This window comes from Harmonia axyridis, chromosome 1, assembly GCF_914767665.1.
Source record: "Harmonia axyridis chromosome 1, icHarAxyr1.1, whole genome shotgun sequence".
Classification (NCBI taxonomy): domain Eukaryota; kingdom Metazoa; phylum Arthropoda; class Insecta; order Coleoptera; family Coccinellidae; genus Harmonia; species Harmonia axyridis.
In genome coordinates this window covers 40,252,475-40,270,985 of record NC_059501.1, presented here as the reverse complement: position 1 = coordinate 40,270,985, position 18,511 = coordinate 40,252,475, and the positions used below count along the sequence as shown (strand labels likewise).

The window sequence follows — 18,511 nt, the reverse complement described above, 5'->3', positions numbered from 1 at the left end:
AGATATTGCTAATATTCAGAATGAAAAACCTATTTCGAAGGGTCTTCGTAAGTTGAATCTTTTCATTGGCGAGGATGGTGTTCTCAGGGTGGGCGGCAGACTTTCATTTTCTGGTCTTTCGTATGACCATAAACACCCAGCCCTTCTTCCGTTTTCTCATCGACTCACTGAACTTATAATTCAGCATTTTCATAGAGTTTACCATCATCCAGGTGCCCAAACTCTACAATTTCTCCTTACTCAACAAGTTTGGATATTGTCCGCTCGAAGAGCGATAAATAAAGTTATTTCTCGTTGTCATACCTGTTTCAGGGTGAAACCAAAGGCTTCTCAGCCTTTAATGGGTAATTTGCCCTCTCTAAGAGTGAATCAGCTCAAGCCTTTTCAATGTGTAGGTGTAGACTATGGTGGGCCATTTCAAACAACTATGTCTCGAACTCGTGGTTCTAAATCGTTCAAGTCGTACATATGCCTGTTTGTATGTTTTAATACAAAGGCATTACATTTAGAACTCGTCTCAGATCTCACGTCCAACGCCTTTCTCGCTGCATTACGTCGATTCATTGCTCGACGAGGACGATGCAATCATATATTTAGTGACGGCAGAACGAACTTCAAAGGAGCATATCGAGAGCTCTCAAACTATATGCAAAATGCGCTGATTGAGGAACAGATAAAATGGAGCTTTAATCCCCCTTCTGGTCCACATTTTGGAGGACTTTGGGAATCCGGAATAAAATCCGTTAAATCGCACTTGCTTCGAATCATAGGTGATCAAATTCTTACTTATGAGGAATTTTACACAGTACTTAGGCAAATAGAAGCTCTTCTCAACTCGCGCCCGCTTTGTCCACTTAGTAATGACCCGAATGACATATCGGCGTTAACGCCGGGACATTTTCTCACCTTAGCGCCATTGACTGCATTACCTGAACCGGACTTATCACACCTTTCAATGGGAAGACTTTCACGTTGGCAGCTTTTGACGCGTATCCACCAAGATTTTTGGAAACAGTGGCACTTGGAATATTTAAACACGTTACAACAACGTAAGAAGTGGTTCGATAAAACCACCGATTGTCTCTCAATAGGTACACTCGTACTTATCAAAGATGATCAGCTTCCTCCATTGCGCTGGCGTTTAGGACGAATCGAAAAATTGCACCATGGTGCTGATAAAATAGCTCGAGTAGCTAGTGTCCGTACAACTCAGGGTATACTGCAGAGGCCGGTGGTTAAGTTATACCCTTTACCACTTCAATAATTTTTTTTTGTCAACTCTTTTTTTTGTGTAAAATATTCTATTTTAGGTGAGCGGTTATGTTACTGCAACTAGTCAACTCATCTTATTTTATTTGTTTTTCTTTTATTATTAATAAATTCATTGTTTTCCTAATTCAGAGAATATCATTCATTTAAATGTACCGCGGGAAAACATATGCTGGAGATTTGATAGATGCCAGATACGCGAGGATCCATTCAAGACCCGTCCGTGCATATGGACATTTCATACAGATTTCCACTCGCTCTTTCGTTGTGTTAAACGCAATATTTTCTTTTCATAAACATTTTCGAGTCGACTCTATTTTCAAGAACAATACCGTTTCTTCGGTTGTGCGAGATTGAGTGTTCCGTCTACCACCCGTTCGACGGCGAAGATCTATCAGCCAAGGACATTTCATGGACTTTCCTTTACCAAGGTAGGCAGAAATCATTTCTCCACGAATTTCAATTTTCGGTCCTTCGCTACTTTTTTCATATTAAGGCCCTTGTCGTGTGATTGTACACGTTGATGATTTCTTGATTGCAGCAGAGAAGGAAGAGAACGTTGACAAAGTTGCTGTATACTTGAAGACGAATTTCGAATTAATCGATCTTGGAAACATAAGCAAATATTTGGGAATAAACATCAGAAAAAATAGTGAAGGATATTTCTGTATGAATCAGTCCGACTATATCAAGAATATTTTGACCAGGTTAGGGTTGCAAGAAGCCAAACCATCAAACATTCCTATGGATACAGGATATCAAAAACACAGAAAAGAAACTCCGTTGATGCAGAATAATGAGAAGTACCAACAATTAATTGGAGCACTCTCATATTTATCTGTTAACACAAGACCAGATATCGCAGCAAGTGTTTCAATTATGAGCCAATTTAACAGGTGTCCTACAGAAATGGACTGGACCGAGGTAAAGAGAATATGCCGATATCTAAAAGGAACTATCAATTATGAACTTGTACTTGGCGGTCACAATGCTGAAGAGAAGAACTTGGTAGGTTACTCGGATGCTGACTGGGCTAGTACGAAGGTGGATAGAAAATCTAACAGCGGATATGTGTTCAAATTATGGAACTCTACAATCAGCTGGGGTTGCCGCAAGCAAGCTTCAGTTTCTTTATCATCAACTGAGGCAGAATACCATGCCCTGGCAGATGCAGTACAAGAAGGTATGTGGGTTAACCGACTGTTGAATGATTTTAAGATAAACACTCAGAGTAAATTTCGCATCTATGAAGATAACCAGAGTTGTCTAAAAATTATAGAAAATAATAAATTCAGTCATAGAACGAAGCATATAGACACCAAATTTAACTTCATCAAGGATTTGAAGGAGAAAAATTTAGTAGAATTACAGTACTGTCCTACCAACCAGAACATCGCAGATATGTTAACGAAACCTCTGGATAGGATTAAGCTGCAGAGAATGGCTGAGGAGTGCGGGCTGGCAGTGCATCCTCAGTAACATATCATTTGTTGAGGACGGGTGTTGGGGTGCAACAAATATATTCTATGGTGGAACATTTGGCGCGATGTCTCCGCTATCCCCGCCACGACGCGATGAAGAGGTCCAGGACGCGGTCAGCTGGTATAGTTAGTTCGTCCCAAGCCATCGACCGGTGAACGTCTCCGTATAATTCATGTTGTTACAATTACGTATTTATTTCATTGTTCATTTGCGAAATAATTTTATTACTACATTCACTGTGTTTACTCAATAAACTCATTAAACCAAATAAACATTTAATTAACCCAAAATGGCCATTTTGGATAATTTTCCTGGTACAAATAAGAATGAATACCGAAGGTATTTACCTAGGTTGGCACTTGATGAAGAGACCACAGTTATCACAATAATCCCATTAAAATCAGTAGATTCTCATAGTTAAATTCTGTCCTAGTTTTGTTACATTTATTTTCAATTTTGATTTCATTTAATTTTTGTATTATTTTTCGGGAGAAATATATTGTTAAAATTTATTTCCTTATTATTTCTTCCTTCAGGCAACATTGATAATAAATAATAATTATTATATCTTGGCTTAATCAAGCCTGGCGCCCAACAAATAAAAAAAGTCAAGTTATCAATATTTGCAGTCAACCCCGACCCTCATCGGTCGATCTGAGCAGCCGATAGGCTAAAGTGGCTGTTACACCAGCATCTTTCGAATAAAGTTGAGGCGCGGCAATTCCTTATAGCTCAGGGGGTGTTGACGTGTCACTCTTTATGCGAAAAATGCCAGTCAAGAGTATCTGCGGACTTTGAAAGAAATCTTTTTAGATGCCGTAAAGTGATCGTGCCAAAAAGAGGACGTGCCAAGTGCGAGTCTTCACGTAGTGTGTTTAGTGGAACATTTTGCGGTTGTATTCATCTGGATTTGGACAAATTATGTTTCCTGGTCGACATATTTCTTTCAAATTAAAGAACTAGAACGAAAGAAACTATGTTTGAGCTGAAACTCAGTTCACGTACTGTTATCGATTGGTTTTCCTTTTGTCGTGAAGTTGTGGCTGATTACGTCGAACGACATTCTCAATGCATCGGGGGCGTTGGGAAAATCGTCGAGATAGATGAAGCAATGTTGGGAAAAAGGAAATACAATCGAGGACGTATGTTAACTGAGCAGTGGGTTATTGGTGGTGTTGAAAGAGGGGTTCGAGGTGAATGTAAGGCATTCTTTGTACCTGTGGAGAATCGTACCTCCGAAACTTTAATCGGCATCATAAGATGTTATGTTCGCCTCGGCACAACGATTATGACTGATTGTTGGAGATGATATAATTCTCTGGAGGACTATGGTTATCTACATTTCACAGTGAACCACTCTGAAAACTTCGTCGATCCTCAAACTGGTGCGAACACGCAGTCCATTGAAAGGCTATGGGTAGAAGTACGTCGGCCTGTCCCTAAGGCTGGATTTAGGCGAGAAGCACTTTCCGGTTATCTAGCTGATGTTCTATTCAGACGATGAATACCTTGCTATGCTCGTAGGAGGCACATCTTCTGGAAGGCGGCTGCGACTCTGTACCCTCCAGACCATCCCTTGGCATGAGGTAATTTTTTTTTTAATTTTTGCTCAATTTATTCGTTTTGAAAATGTGCTGAGAAAGGTTACTTTGCTCGTATAGAATAATTTCAGTCCCGGCTCCAGAGTCGCTCGTCTTTATCGTTATATTCTGATTATTTAAAAAAAAATTCTGCCTCTTGAATAATTATATCAGGTGTATAATAATATAATAATTTATTTATTTATCGCTTCGAACTAGTTTTTATGCTGAATTACATTTTCTTTAGATTTTTTATGTTGAAAAAATTTTTGAATTATATTGTTCCTGAGAACGACGTCATTAATCAGCAGAATTACAGGTGTGTAGTTATATAAGGTTAGGTTATGGTTATGTTAGGTTGTGGTAGGTTACGTTTAAATATTTATGAATAAAATTTGTAGAATTTTTTGAATTGTTTTTGAGATGACGTCATCAAACTTTACGAGTTAGATATTTTAAAGAGTAAACGTGCTTAGAAATCACCATTTTCATGACGCTTTTTCAAAAAATCTTACCCGCCCAGCACTCCTGTTCACTCCCTATCCCGTTCAACAATCAGCAAAAATAATTGTTTGCCATCATCGAAAACCATCAATAATCATTGTATTATTATCATTATCATCAAGATGGCGAGCGGTGTAGACGTAGTCGAAGAACGCTCCGGTAAAAATATGAATTTTTCTGAAAATAAGTGCTCATATTGTGGCAAAGACATAGTAATGGCATTAGCGAAGTGCATTAAGTGCTGTGAAACATTCCATCCATCATGTATGGTGAAGGCGGCATCAATAAAATCCGCAAAATGCAAACACGAAACCAGAGGTGAAAAGGATTATAACAATGGAGAAAAGATAGATCTGAAAGTACTTTCCACTGAGAATACATACTTAAAAAAATTTGTTCGAGAATTGAGAGAAATGAACCGAATTCTGATTCAAAACAGCGAATTACTGCGGGATAAAGTTAAATTTCAGGAATCGGACAGGAGTAATATGAATATAAAAAACATAATTCCACAAGTGAAAAAAACATAAACAAAATTGAAATACAAGAAACTCAAGAAAAGAGAGAAGGAAATACATCGTCAAAGAGTAGTTACGTTAGATCTACTTCAAGAAGTGATACAAAAGAACTAAGAGGTGAAATGTCGCAAACAGATGTACGTCGAAAGGTTATCAAACGAACGGAAGATAAGCAATATGACAAGGAAGTAGACGGAGAAGGAGATCGAAATAAACAAAATAATGAACAAGTAACATGGACGACTGTTGTCAAAAGAAAACCAAACAAACCAAAAAGATTAGGTACAGGAATCAGCAACAAAGACTTTTCAGCAAAAGAAAGGAAAGCATGGTTTTTCATCAACAGAATAAATCCACATGTAACACAAGAGAACATAGTGAAATATATTACGTCGAAACCTGCATTTAATGAGGAACCTGTTGAAGTGAAAGAATTATCTTTTTTGAGAAAGAGGAGTGACCTCAAGAGTTTTTCAGTCAAGGTCCCTATTCAAAGAAAAGATGAACTCTATAAGACTGAGTTTTGGCCTAGAAATGTAGGTATTAAACGTTTTAATTTTGAAGTTTACAAGAAAAATTGCAAATCCGATGATTTTTTATAGAAAACTTCAAGCACTGTATAATCCATCAAAATATTCAGTGCTTGAGTAATTCATTAACAAGTTATAAAATAGACCGCCTTCAACATTTATTACAAAGCCAAAGCTGCTTAACAGAGCATTGGAAGTCAAAAGAGGAACTAGACTTGAATATTCATAACATGAGATTGGTTTCATTTTTCTGTAGAGAAAAAGGTGAACATGGAGAAGTGGCTATCTTTGTCAAAACAGGAATAATATGTAAGAGGCGTATCGACATAAATGAATTTTCCATTAAAAAAGATTTTGAATGTGCAGGAGTACAGTGTAATATTGGAAGGAACATATTCTTAGTAATCGCTGTGTATAGACCTAGTTCATCCAATAATTTCAAAACATTTTTTGAACAGTTAGATAAAGTTCTTACTTTGGTTTTTCATGAGAAAAAATCTGTCATTATCCTAGGAGATTTCAACATTGATCTATTACAAGTAGAAAACAATAACCACAGAAATGAATTTCTATCAATGCTGGCTTCATTCAATTTAACACTCACAATTTCAGAGCCCACTAGGATAACAGCTGAACATAAAAGCTGTATAGATAATATCATCACAAACTTGACAAATTATAAAGCGGAAGTAATAAATAGTTGTATTTCAGATCATACCACTCAGAAGTTGATGTTTAATGCGGTTGAAACAAATGAAGTTCGATCAACATATCGTAGATTCTTTGGAAAAGAAGCCATGACGAACTTCAAGATGAAACTTAGGATAGAAAAATGGGATAAAGTATATGATGTGAGTCCACATGGTGTAGATGAACAGTGGAAACATTTTCTGAATATATTCTGCCTATTATTCAAACAGGAGAGTTGTCTTTCACTATGATAATGAAGAGCTGAACGAATGTAAGAAAAAACTTGATATTCTGTTGACCCTAAAACAAAAAAATCAAGAGTTCAATGTCCAGTACACCCTTGAAAAACATAACTATGATCGATTACTCATGAAGACAAAATCCAGTTTTTACGAAAGAAGACTTCAGGACTCTGATAATAAACAAAAAACAATGTGGGCCATATGCAATGAACTGAGGGGTCCAACAAATACAGATAATAATTTTCCCAAGGAGGGTGATCCATATGAATTGGCAAACGACTATAACACCTATATTTCAGAATTGATCCCAAAGCTTCTAGAGAATGTTCAAAATGTCAACTTTAAATGCAGTATTGAGGAAAACAATAGATCTATGTTTCTTCAGCCAACCACCGAAGAGGAAATAATGGGGATAATAAGAAATCTGAAAAGTAAACATTCTTATGGTGGGGATGAAATACCAGTTAGTCTCATTAAACCTAATGCAGAGGATTTGAGCTATATACTCTCATATATAATAAACAACTCGCTTAGATATGATTTATTTCCTGAGCAACTAAAATTGGCACTGATACATCCAATTCATAAAAAAGGTGATGAGGAGCTATTTGAGAACTACCGCCCCATCAGTATTTCGCCAAGTTTCTCAAAAATTTTTGAGCATGTTATGTGCAGAAGATTAATGCGTTTTATGGAAGAGTGCAACATTTTTTCAACATCGCAACATGGTTACCTAAAGGGCAGATCAACACAGACTGCAATATTTGAGTTCACAAAAGTGATACATGAACTAATTGAACAGGACAATCTAGCTCTAGCCCTGTTCATCGATCTTACAAGAGTCTATGATTGTTTATCCAGATCATACTTGTTGCTAAAGCTGGAGAAAATGGGAATTAGAGGTAATGCCATCTCCTGGTTCAGATCTTATCTACAGAACAGAAAACAGAGGGTTATAATCAAGAAAAATGGAATACATGCCAAATCATCGATATTACAGAGCCATCATGGAGTACCACAGGGAAGTGTATTGGGTCCCATGCTATTTCTTTTATTTATAAATGATTTGTATGGTAACTTTGATATGTTTTCAGCACATTTGGTGGGTTTTGTTGATGATACGAATATCCTGATTGGGGGTGAAACAGTTCAGGGGGTAGTTGATAATGCTTCTGATATATATATATATTAAAGTCAAGGAGTGGTTAACTGTGAATAAACTCATCCTCAACAGTAATAAAACAACAGCCATTTCATTCACAACTAATAGGAGTAGGAAAGAAAAACTCAACCAAATAGATATTGGAAATGAAAAAATTGTTCTTGAAAAATGTACAAAATTTTTAGGAATATTTATTGATCAATTTCTGAAGTGGTCACATCATATAGAGTGGCTCACTAAAAAGTTGAGTTCCGTTTGTTTTGGAATTAGAGTCTTAGTTAACTATGTTGGAAGAGAATGTTACACAAATGTTTATTTTGCAAATTTTGAGTCACTAGTTCGCTATGGCATAATATTCTGGGGGGCTAGTTCAGGTATAAATGAAATATTTCTTATTCAAAAAAGAGTATTAAGAATTATGTACAAAATGGGAAATCGTGATTCGTGTCGGGGTGTATTTAGGAAAAATAAAATATTAACTGTTATTGGAATTTATATTTTTGAATCATTGAAATTTTTGTTTAAAAATCGTAATAGATTTGATGTTGTACAGGTGAGTGATGAATACCCTGTGAGATCCAGAGACTTTCATTATCCTTTACATCGTCTAAAATTAACAGAAAAACACCCAGAATATATGTGCAAAAAATTATTTAATAAGTTACCTCAACATTTGAAGGTTTTTGGATCTTACAGGGTGTATGTCCAAAATATAAAAGAATTTTTGTTAGAATTAGAACCGTTTTCTTTCAATGAATACTTGGATAGGCATAGGTGAGAAATTTATTTTATTTTGACGTCATTCGTTTGTAATTCTTTATGTGGTGGCTTATGTACTGTATGTTACAATATGAAATAAAGGTTTATCCCCCGACTTTTGCCTATACGCGTAGGATTTCTCCTCGCCATCGGCTTCTCACTCCTCGCTAAGAGGAACATTCACTCAGTCCCAGATATTTAAAATATCAGAAGGGTAGAGCTCGGTCGTGTCCGGTCCTTGTGGTCCCCCTGGTTCTCGTCGATCTTCTGGTCCTCTTACACGCGTTCCTTGGACCTGTCCTTCGTTTCCTAGAAATTTTCTCACCGTCCTTGCAGTACCTAAAAGAACAGCTTTTTGCATTATATTACATATATACTCACTAAGTCCTAGTTGCTTGATATTTCTCTTGAGATTTTTGGGTACTATTCCTGTTGTTGAGATAATAATTGGAATAGTTCTCGTTGATATCATTCCCCACTGGCGCTTTATCTGAAATTCGAGGTCCCTATATTTTGAAATTTTTTTGACCTCTTTTTGACGCATGTTGTTGTTATTAGGTATAGCTACGTCGATGAGTATTGCTGACTTTTGATGTTTATCAACTAGCAATATATCTGGCCTGTTGTGAGGGACTGTTTTATCAGTCAAAACTGTACGATCCCAGTACAGTTTATAGCGCTCGTTTTCTAGGATGGTTTCCGGTCGGTACTTGTAATATGGCACTTTTTCAGAATGAATTAGTGTTAATTTAGTTGCCATTTCTTGGTGTAGTATCTTTCCTACTGCATCGTGCCTCTCTTTATATTCATTTCCTGCAAACATTTGACATCCTCCCGTGATATGTTGGATTGTCTCATTCGTTGGACACCCATAACGGCATCGATCGTCAGTAATAGTTCGATCCTTTATGATATGCTTGCAGTAATTTTTTGTTGAGATCACTTGATCTTGGATGGCTAAAAGAAATCCTTCCGTTTCTGGATACATCGCACCTGATGTGAGCCAATAGTTCGACGCTTCAATGTCGACATGATCCTGGTTCACCTCATTGAAATGTCGTCCATGTAGGGGCTTTTCTCTCCATCTTTGCAGTTTTTCTTGGATTGTCTGGTGGTTGTATGACAATTGCTCCTTGTTCAGATGTAAAGGTGTTGATTCGTCTGCTTCACACAGTACTTTGTAGATCTCTGACATGCCTGATTTGTCTTTGAAGTATGTTCGTAGGCATTCAATTTGCCCATGGGCAAGTTCCATGATGTCTAGCAGACCTCTGCCTCCTTTATTCCTCGGCAGTGTCGTCCTCTCAATGCTACTTTTCGGATGGTGCTTGTGTGCTTTCGTCATCAAGGTTCTCATTTTGCGTTGTAGGTTTTCTATATCTGTTTTGGTCCATGGAATGATACCGAAAGAGTATGTAAGAATTGAACATGCATATGTATTGATAGCTCTCGTCATGTTCTTGCTGTTGAGGTTTGTTTTTAAAATTTTGTTGATTCTCCTAATGAACTCAGTTGTTAAGTCTTCCTTCATTCTTTGATGGTTTATTCGTCGGTTTTGTTTCATTCCTAGATATTTATAGAGATCGTCCGATTTCATTGCTTCTATCTCCTGTCCATTGGAGAGAGCTATCGGTTCATCTTGGATTTTTCCACGCACTACGCTAATAGTACGACACTTGTCCAATCCGAATTTCATCCCCACGTCTTCCGAAAAATTTTCCACCAGTTTGACCATAATTTGCAAGTGGTTTTTGTTGCCTGTTATAAGTTTTAGGTCATCCATGTATAATAATAATAATAATAATAATATTTATTTGGTGCTAGTTACAACTTAAATTTCATGTTGTATTACACAAGTCAAAACACAAATATACAAACAGTCATATATAAAAATAATATGTGAAATATTTCATCATTCATATGAAAAATCATCCGACAGAAACTCAGCCACACTGAAGAACGCTTTTCTCTTCAGATATTTTATAATTATATTTTTGAAAACTGGTGATGGTTTGTCTCTCACATGCCCAGGCATCAAATTGAACATCTTGTAGGCCATACATTCTACACTCCGCCCTGTCTTCTCTAAACGATGTGATTCAGGTCTTATGTCATCCTTTCTCCTAGTATTGTAAGAATGAAAATTACTATTTTTTAATTTACTATCATGGTTCTTATGGGCATATATTAAGCATTCATAAATGTACAACGATGGGAAAGTCATCACATTCAGTGCAATGAATGCCCTCCTACAGTCTTCCCTGTAGCCCAATCCTGCAACCAACCTAATGGCTCTTCTCTGTATTCGAAATACTCTCTCACAACTAGAGCCATTTCCCCATAACTCAACACAATATCTCATATGTGTTTCTATCAGTGAGTGGTATACAGTTTTCAAAATCCTCACTGAAACAGAGTCAACCAGATTACGCAGCAAAAATGTGTTCTTTACTAATTTTTTGACAACTGAGTCGATATGTGTGCTCCATGTTAGGGTTGGGTCCAAATGAACTCCAAGAAACTTCAATGAGGTGCCCCCAATTGCACGATCCGAATGCCTCAAAGTGAAGAGCATTTTTTCGGTCTTATCCATGTTACATTTGAGACCATTTGTTTGAAACCACTCCACTGCCATCATTTCAACCTTCAATGCCAACTCCTCCGTATGTTGGATATCACGATCTCCCACCGTAAAACTGGAGTCATCCGCCCACAGTATGTGTTCATAAGACCCAAGGAAATGCGAGAGATCATTAATGAACACTATAAAGAAAAAAGGTCCCAGAGTCGACCCCTGAGGCACTCCAATCACAACCTGGCTCTCCCGAGACCACCGCCCACCAGTGAACACCTTCTGTCGCCGTCCTTCAAAATAACTATGAATTAGTCTTAATGCAGCATTATCAAGTCCATATTTAGACAACTTTTTCAATAGGACCGAGGGTGACACCAGGTCAAACGCCCTGCTGAGATCCAGAAATGTAGAGAAGGAAAATTTACCATCCTCAAAACATTTCAAGGTATACTTCACAAAACGTATTATGGCATCACAGGTCTTTCTATTCTTTCTGAATCCATATTGGTTGTTAAAGAGTAAATTGTTAGTTTCAAAGTAATGCACAAGCTGATCATATATGACCTTTTCAAATATCTTTGAAAAAACAGGCAGCAATGATATCGGACGGTAATTTTCAGTGGATTCCTCATTTCCTTTCTTATAGAATGGTACAATTTTAGCCACCTTAAGGCAGTTGGGAAAAGTGTCCGATCTAATGCATTTGTTAATTAGGTTAGTCAGTGGTGAAACAATATTATTAATATTTCTTTTTAACAGGGTAGCAAATGATTGAGTGCAATAGTATTTCTGTTTCCTTTGACATTGAAACCTTTTTCAGTAGCATTCAGTTGTTTAGAAAGGGGGTTCAGCGCCAAGCAGAACCATAAGGGACTCAACGAATCCCCTTGGAAAATTCCCCTTTTTATTGGAATATCTTTAGTAGTTCTGTTCGCCGTAGAGAGTTCGATATTCGTTCTCCAGTTGCACATTGCATACTTCAGAAAGTTTATTGTAATTGGATCGATCTTGTATATTTCCAAAATTTTGGTCAGCCACCCATGTGGAATAGAGTCGAAGGCCTTCTTATAGTCAAAATATGTCATAAAAAGATTTCTGTGTTTTTTGAAGGCTTGGTTGCATATGATGGAATCTATTATCAGCAGTTCCTTCGATCCTAGTGCATTCTTGGAACATCCTTCCTGCTGTGCTGTCATTATATTATTTGTCTCGCAATGTTTGTAGATACGAGATGCTATACATGATGTGATGATTTTATACAGGGTGTCCCGTAAAGACCACGTCAAACCGAGGGAGAATGTTGATCAAAGGATAACTCACCTGCTATGACAAAATTCCCATTATAAAAGTATTACCGTTTTCGAGATATTTTGTTTTTTTGAAAATAATGAATTTTTGCCCCTTTCAATAATTTTGCCCTTACGGTTGGTACAATTTTATATCTTGCTGGTTAATTTTTTCTGTAAAATATTGCTGAAGAACGATTTTAACGTTTTCATCAAAAACATCCTCCAAAAATTTTAAACGGGGGCTATGAGAAATATTTTTATTGGAAATTTTGGTAGTGGATTATTTTGTTCATGAAGTTTAGCTCATCGTAGTGGAAAAAAAATGTACCGAGCTACTGCTGCACATTACACCAATAATTTGTTTATTTTATAGTGTTTTCAAAGAGCTATCACACAAGTCATTTGTTATTCAAAGGAAAAAGATATGGCTGTTTTTATCCAAATGGGTACGTTTCTAACAAAATCAAGTTTGTCAATTCTGTTAAGAAATCTTCGATGTTGCATTACTTAGTGAACAATGGCAATTGTTTACGTGCGAAAATATTACTCGCATAATTATTCACCTCAACGAAATTCAATTTTGCCGGCAAATTTTGGAAAACATCATGCAGATCCAAATTTTTTTAATAAGATCATTTGGAGCGACGAATCTTCCTGTACCAAGGATGGGTACATGAAGACCTAAATCCTCTGGACTTTTAATATTGGGGCTACCTAAAAGACAAAATATACGCTACACCCATACGTGATGAAGCCGAATTGCTCTCAATTCGGCTTCATCACGTGTAGGTGTTGCGTATACTTCGTCTTTTAGGCAGCCCCAATAATAAAAGTCCATAGGATTTAGGTCAGGTGAACGAGGAGGCCACAAAATTTCACCTTCTCTTCCAATCCACCGGTAGGGATAAGTTCTATTCAAATGTGCGGTAACTTCGAGTCCGTAATGTGCTGGACATCCATCATGTTGAAACCACAGACTACGTCGCAGCGGGCATATCTTCCAATAAAATGGGCAGCTGGTTGGTTAAAAATTCCAAATAATTGTTTGCGTTCAGTGATGCCGGCAGTTCGATCGGGCCCAAAATTGCATCTTAAATATTCCAGTCCATAAATTGATCTTGAATCGATATTGTGATCTATCTTCCCCCACCTCGTGTGGATTTATGATATTCCAGCTATGCAAGTTGTGGAGATTCATGTACCCATCCTTGGTACAGGAAGACTCGTCACTCCAAATGATCTTATCAAAAAATCTGGATCTGCATGATGTTTTCCAAAATTTGCGAGCAAAATTGAATTTCGTTGGGGTGAATAATTATGCGAGTAATATTTTCGCACGTAAACAATTGCCATTGTTCACTAAGTAATGCAACATCGAAGATTTCTTAACAGAATTGACAAACTTGATTTTGTCAGAAACGTACCCATTTGGATAAAAACAGCAATATCTTTTTTCTTTGAATAACAAACGACTTGTGTGATACCTCTTTGAAATCACTATAAAATAGACAAATTATTGGTGTAATGTGCAGCAGTAGCTCGGTACATTTTTTTTCCACTACGATGAGCTAAACTTCATGAACAAAATAATCCACTACCAAAATTTCCAATAAAAATATTTCTCATAGCCCCCCTTTAAAATTTTTGGAGGATGTTTTTAATGAAAACGTTGAAATTGTTCTTCAGCAATATTTCAGAGAAAAAATTAACCAGAAAGATGTAAAATTGTACCAACCGTAAGGGCAAAACTATTGAAAAGGGCAAAAATTCATTATTTTCAAAAAAACAAAATATCTCGAAAACGGTAATACTTTTATAATGGGAATTTGGCCATAGCAGGTGAGTTATCCTTTGATCAACATTCTCCCTCGGTTTGACGTGGTCTTTACGGGACACCCTGTATATTGTTGATAGACATGTAATTGGTCTGTATTTTGATGGATCCGCTGTGTGTGGCATATCCTTCGGTAAGAGGTAAGTGGTCCCTGTTGTTAAAAATTTGGGCATTTCCGTTGGATTACTTATAACACCATTTATGGCTTCAACTAGCCTGCCGTGTATACACCAAAATTTTCTCAACCAAAAGTTGTGGATTCCATCTGGGCCGGGTGATTTCCAATTGTGTGTGTTTTTCAATATTTCATGGAATTCTTCTATTGAAACTGCATTATGCGACATTTATTCTATTGTCTCACAGGATTTCTCTTCACTTCTTATCCAATCAGCCTGGGAGTTGTAGGGGGTTGGTGTAGCCAGTTGATCTGTCCAAAAATTCTCAATATCCTCGACGGTTGGATAACTTCCTGGTGTTGCTGACATATTATTGTTTAACATTCTATAGAATTTTCTTTCGGAGTTTTCAAAAATCATATTATCCTGTTTTCTTCTATAGCTCTCATTGTATCTTCTGAGTCTTTCGGAGTACACACTAAGTTTTTGTTTCAGTGTCTAAAATTTGTTGAGCATTTTCATTGTTTGGATCATACGTTGTATGTTGCCGGTGACGATCCGTTATTATATTCACCATTTTTTGTAATCTTCTAGACGGCGAACCTTTTGCAAATTGGATGAGCCTCCCAATATCTTGACGGATGCTATGAACTTTGTCTTCTAGCCTTTTTTGCCAATGTGGTTTATTTTGTTGTTGTTCTCTTGCTGGTTGCTGACTTTTAGGTTTTGGCTTCACACCTAGCACTGTTGCTATTGAAAATGCTGCACAGTATATGATGAGGTGTAATGATTCGAGATCATGGTAGTCAGAAAGATACTTGGGTATAATCTCCTTGTTGGTCATGACCAGAAGATGAGATAGTTTCTTAGATGTCCTCAATCTTGGCAGAAGCGGTCGTCTCAATGGATCTGTGCCCTCAAAATCTATAACGCATCTATTCATTGTGGCAAATAATCGCTCCAGTAGTTCTCTTTGGTCTTCTTCTGGATTTTCGACGGGTGCAGCATATACAGGGTGTTTCCTAAACATGCGGCAAAAATTCAGGGGGTTGTTCCTTGGACTATTTTAAGCATGTTTTGTCCTTGGATGATTTTTGAAAAACCTCTTTGTTTCGAAGATACAGGGCGAACAACATTTTTCATATTTTTAAAATAAATAATAGTTTAAATAAAAATGCGTACCGCACTGTGTTTACTAAGTAGTTACATTAAATTTTTTTAACAACATTCCAATTACTAAAAACGGCCAGTTTTTTGACTAAAAATTGCAGATGGTAAAGGAATACAGATTAAACACGGTTTTCATTTGAATTCGTTTTGTGATGTATTAGCAATTTTTAGTCAAAAAACTGGCCGTTTTTAGTAATTGGAATGTTGTCAAACAAATTTAAAAATAAATTGTACCTACTTATTAAACACAGTGCGGTACGCATTTTTATTTAAACTATTATTAATTTTAAAAATATGAAAAATGTTGTTCGCCCTGTATCTTCGAAACAAAGAGGTTTTTCAAAAATCATCAAAGGACAAAATATTCTTAGAATAGTCCAAGGAACAACCCCCTGAATTTTTGCCGCATTTTTAGGAAACACCCTGTATATTCCGTCGTTGAGCATCACTTATTGCTATCATATCTGTGTTGTTTTGTTCCTCAGAGTTCATTTGTGCATTGATGTTGTGTTGGTTTTCAGCACAATCGTAGTTTTCTTCAATTGTCGTTTCGTTGTTAGTGAGGTTCCTATTCTGTAGCCCCAATTGGACTTCATTTTTTATGGTGTTAAGTCTCTCGTCGGGTACAAGTTTATTTCTCAATATGACCCGGTATTGGTCGGCTACTCTTTGCTCAGAAACTTGAAGTTCGGGGTAGTTTCTGTGGAATTCTGCAAATAATTTTTGACGGTAGCCTATTTTGTCCTCTTCCATATTAGTCACTTCATAATATATGCGCATGATCGTTTCATTTATCGAACTTGTCCATTTCATGCGTCTTCTTGGTAGACCTGCTTGGGTGAGCGCTGGTTGGGGATCCTGCGCAGCACCTTCAGCGGTCGGACAAACTCGTGTTATTCTTCTCCTAGAATGTTGAGATTGTGGAGGCGTAGCATTTTGTTCGACAGACGCCCGTCTCCTTAACACTCTGTCACCGACGTCCCGCATACTGTCATGTCCAGCGCCGGCTCCAGACACGCCCTGACGAACCTCAGGCAGCAGCTCTATATTCCTATTTCTTAAATTCACCATCATTCATGGGTTCCTCCGTGTCGTGGAGGAGACGGCCTCTGATCGCTTTTTACGATCCGCAGAGCTACGGTGGGAGAATTCTTGAGCTGCTTTCCACATGGCTTCGTCCGTTACTCTGGACAGGGTCCCTTCGACAGGTTTCAGCTTCCCGGGTCAGGGAGCTCCTGGAATCTGCGGTGGGCAGGAGTCGATTCAACTCTCCTGATAGGTGAATCGCTAGAGATTCACCTACCGCTACCCGCAAAAAGGTTTATTATTATTATCATTATTATTATGCACATTTTCAATGAAAAATAACAAAAAAGTGAAAAATACGAGGGGGCGTTAAAGTAAAGAATTACCGATTACTCTAGTATTTTTTATGGCAGATGCTCGAAAGCGAACCTGAATCGACTGGATAGAGCTCAATATGCTCTACTTCGATCAGCATTATTTCTCTTGAAATCAACCCCTACTAATGCAATACTTTATGAGGAAGCCCAGACCCCACTATCGACGAAAATGGTTAGCCTTCAAGTACGTCTCAAAACTTTACAGAATTGAAAACCATCCAGTCCTCAAAGCAATCAGTGAACAAAATCTTGATTGCTTGTGGATGAGAACTACCATCCCTCCTCTTTTTCAGGCAGTTGCAGATCTCATATCACGAAAACATCTCATTAAAACTGAACCAAATATCCCTTTCTTTGACATCCCAATTCAAGTCAGGCTGAATAGGATAGTTGTTTTCAGCTCAGATCTTCCAAAATACACAATTTCAAACCCCCAGGAATTTAATTCTTCAATTTCTGACAAGTTTCGTCAACACCATCTTTTTTTCACAGATGCATCTTTGTCCAGAGATCCCGATTCCGTTGGATACGGTATTTTCTGCCCTTCTCCATGTATTAAAATCTCAGCACGTCTTCCGAATCATTGGTTTATACAGGGTGAGTCTTTGACTTGTACATATATTTTAACCGAAGATTCTTGAGGTCAAAAGAAACACTTTTTTGCACACTATACTTTTCCTACAACTGCACAAATTCCAATAATTCAAGTAATGGAGTTGATTCAAATCAAAATGGCCTTCGTTGACAGTTTGTGCTAATTTATTGCGTTTCCGAAGAAACAACCCAAAAGCCGAATTTCATTGGTCTACCAAGCGAGGTGTGGGCAAAGTGTCGTGAGAAATGATATTTCCCACAGTGTCAAGCTGTGAAGAATTCACTACTTTTATAGCAGTTGTAGGAAAAATATATCTTGCCAATGATCTTCTATTCTTAGATACAAAAATTGTATGATAGTTCCGCAATCTTTGAGGAAACAAATGTTCAAACCTCACTTTGGAGTTCAAAAATCTGAATCTAGACCCAGACAAATTTTTTTATTGGCCCAATATCTTGAAGGAAGTCGAAAATTTAGTATTAAAAAGTGGAAAATGTCAAATAAACCAAATGTCTAATAAAAAAAAAAAACTAGTGAATCACGCTATACCAGAAGGACCTTGGCTGTATATATTCTCTGAATTTTTTGAAAATGAAAGTGAAGGATTCATACTCAAACTGGGTAGGAGTTAGACAGACAACATCAAGAGGTATCAATGAGGTAATCATTTTTTGTAAACAGAAATTTTCACTTTTTGGTTTGCCAGATAAAATGTTTTCTGACAAGGTCCCATATAATTCAAAATCTTTTAAAACATTTGCGCAAGATTAGAATTTTGAAGTCGTTTCAGTGT

The 18,511-nt window shown here is 37.2% G+C and overlaps 1 protein-coding gene across 1 annotated transcript; it reads left to right on the top strand.

Annotated features, from left to right (window-relative positions):
- The first annotated feature begins 646 nt into the window (after nucleotides 1–646).
- On the top strand, nucleotides 647–1,264 carry LOC123688642. Its single transcript, XM_045627245.1, has one exon. It carries the CDS (start codon nucleotides 647–649, stop codon nucleotides 1,262–1,264), a length of 618 nt encoding a protein of 205 aa, XP_045483201.1.
- The last annotated feature ends 17,247 nt before the right edge of the window (nucleotides 1,265–18,511 follow it).

What these genes read in the sequence shown, in the direction of transcription:
- LOC123688642 (XM_045627245.1), top strand. Translation starts at nt 647, where the DNA reads ATGCAAAATGCGCTGATTGAGGAACAGATAAAATGGAGCTTTAATCCC.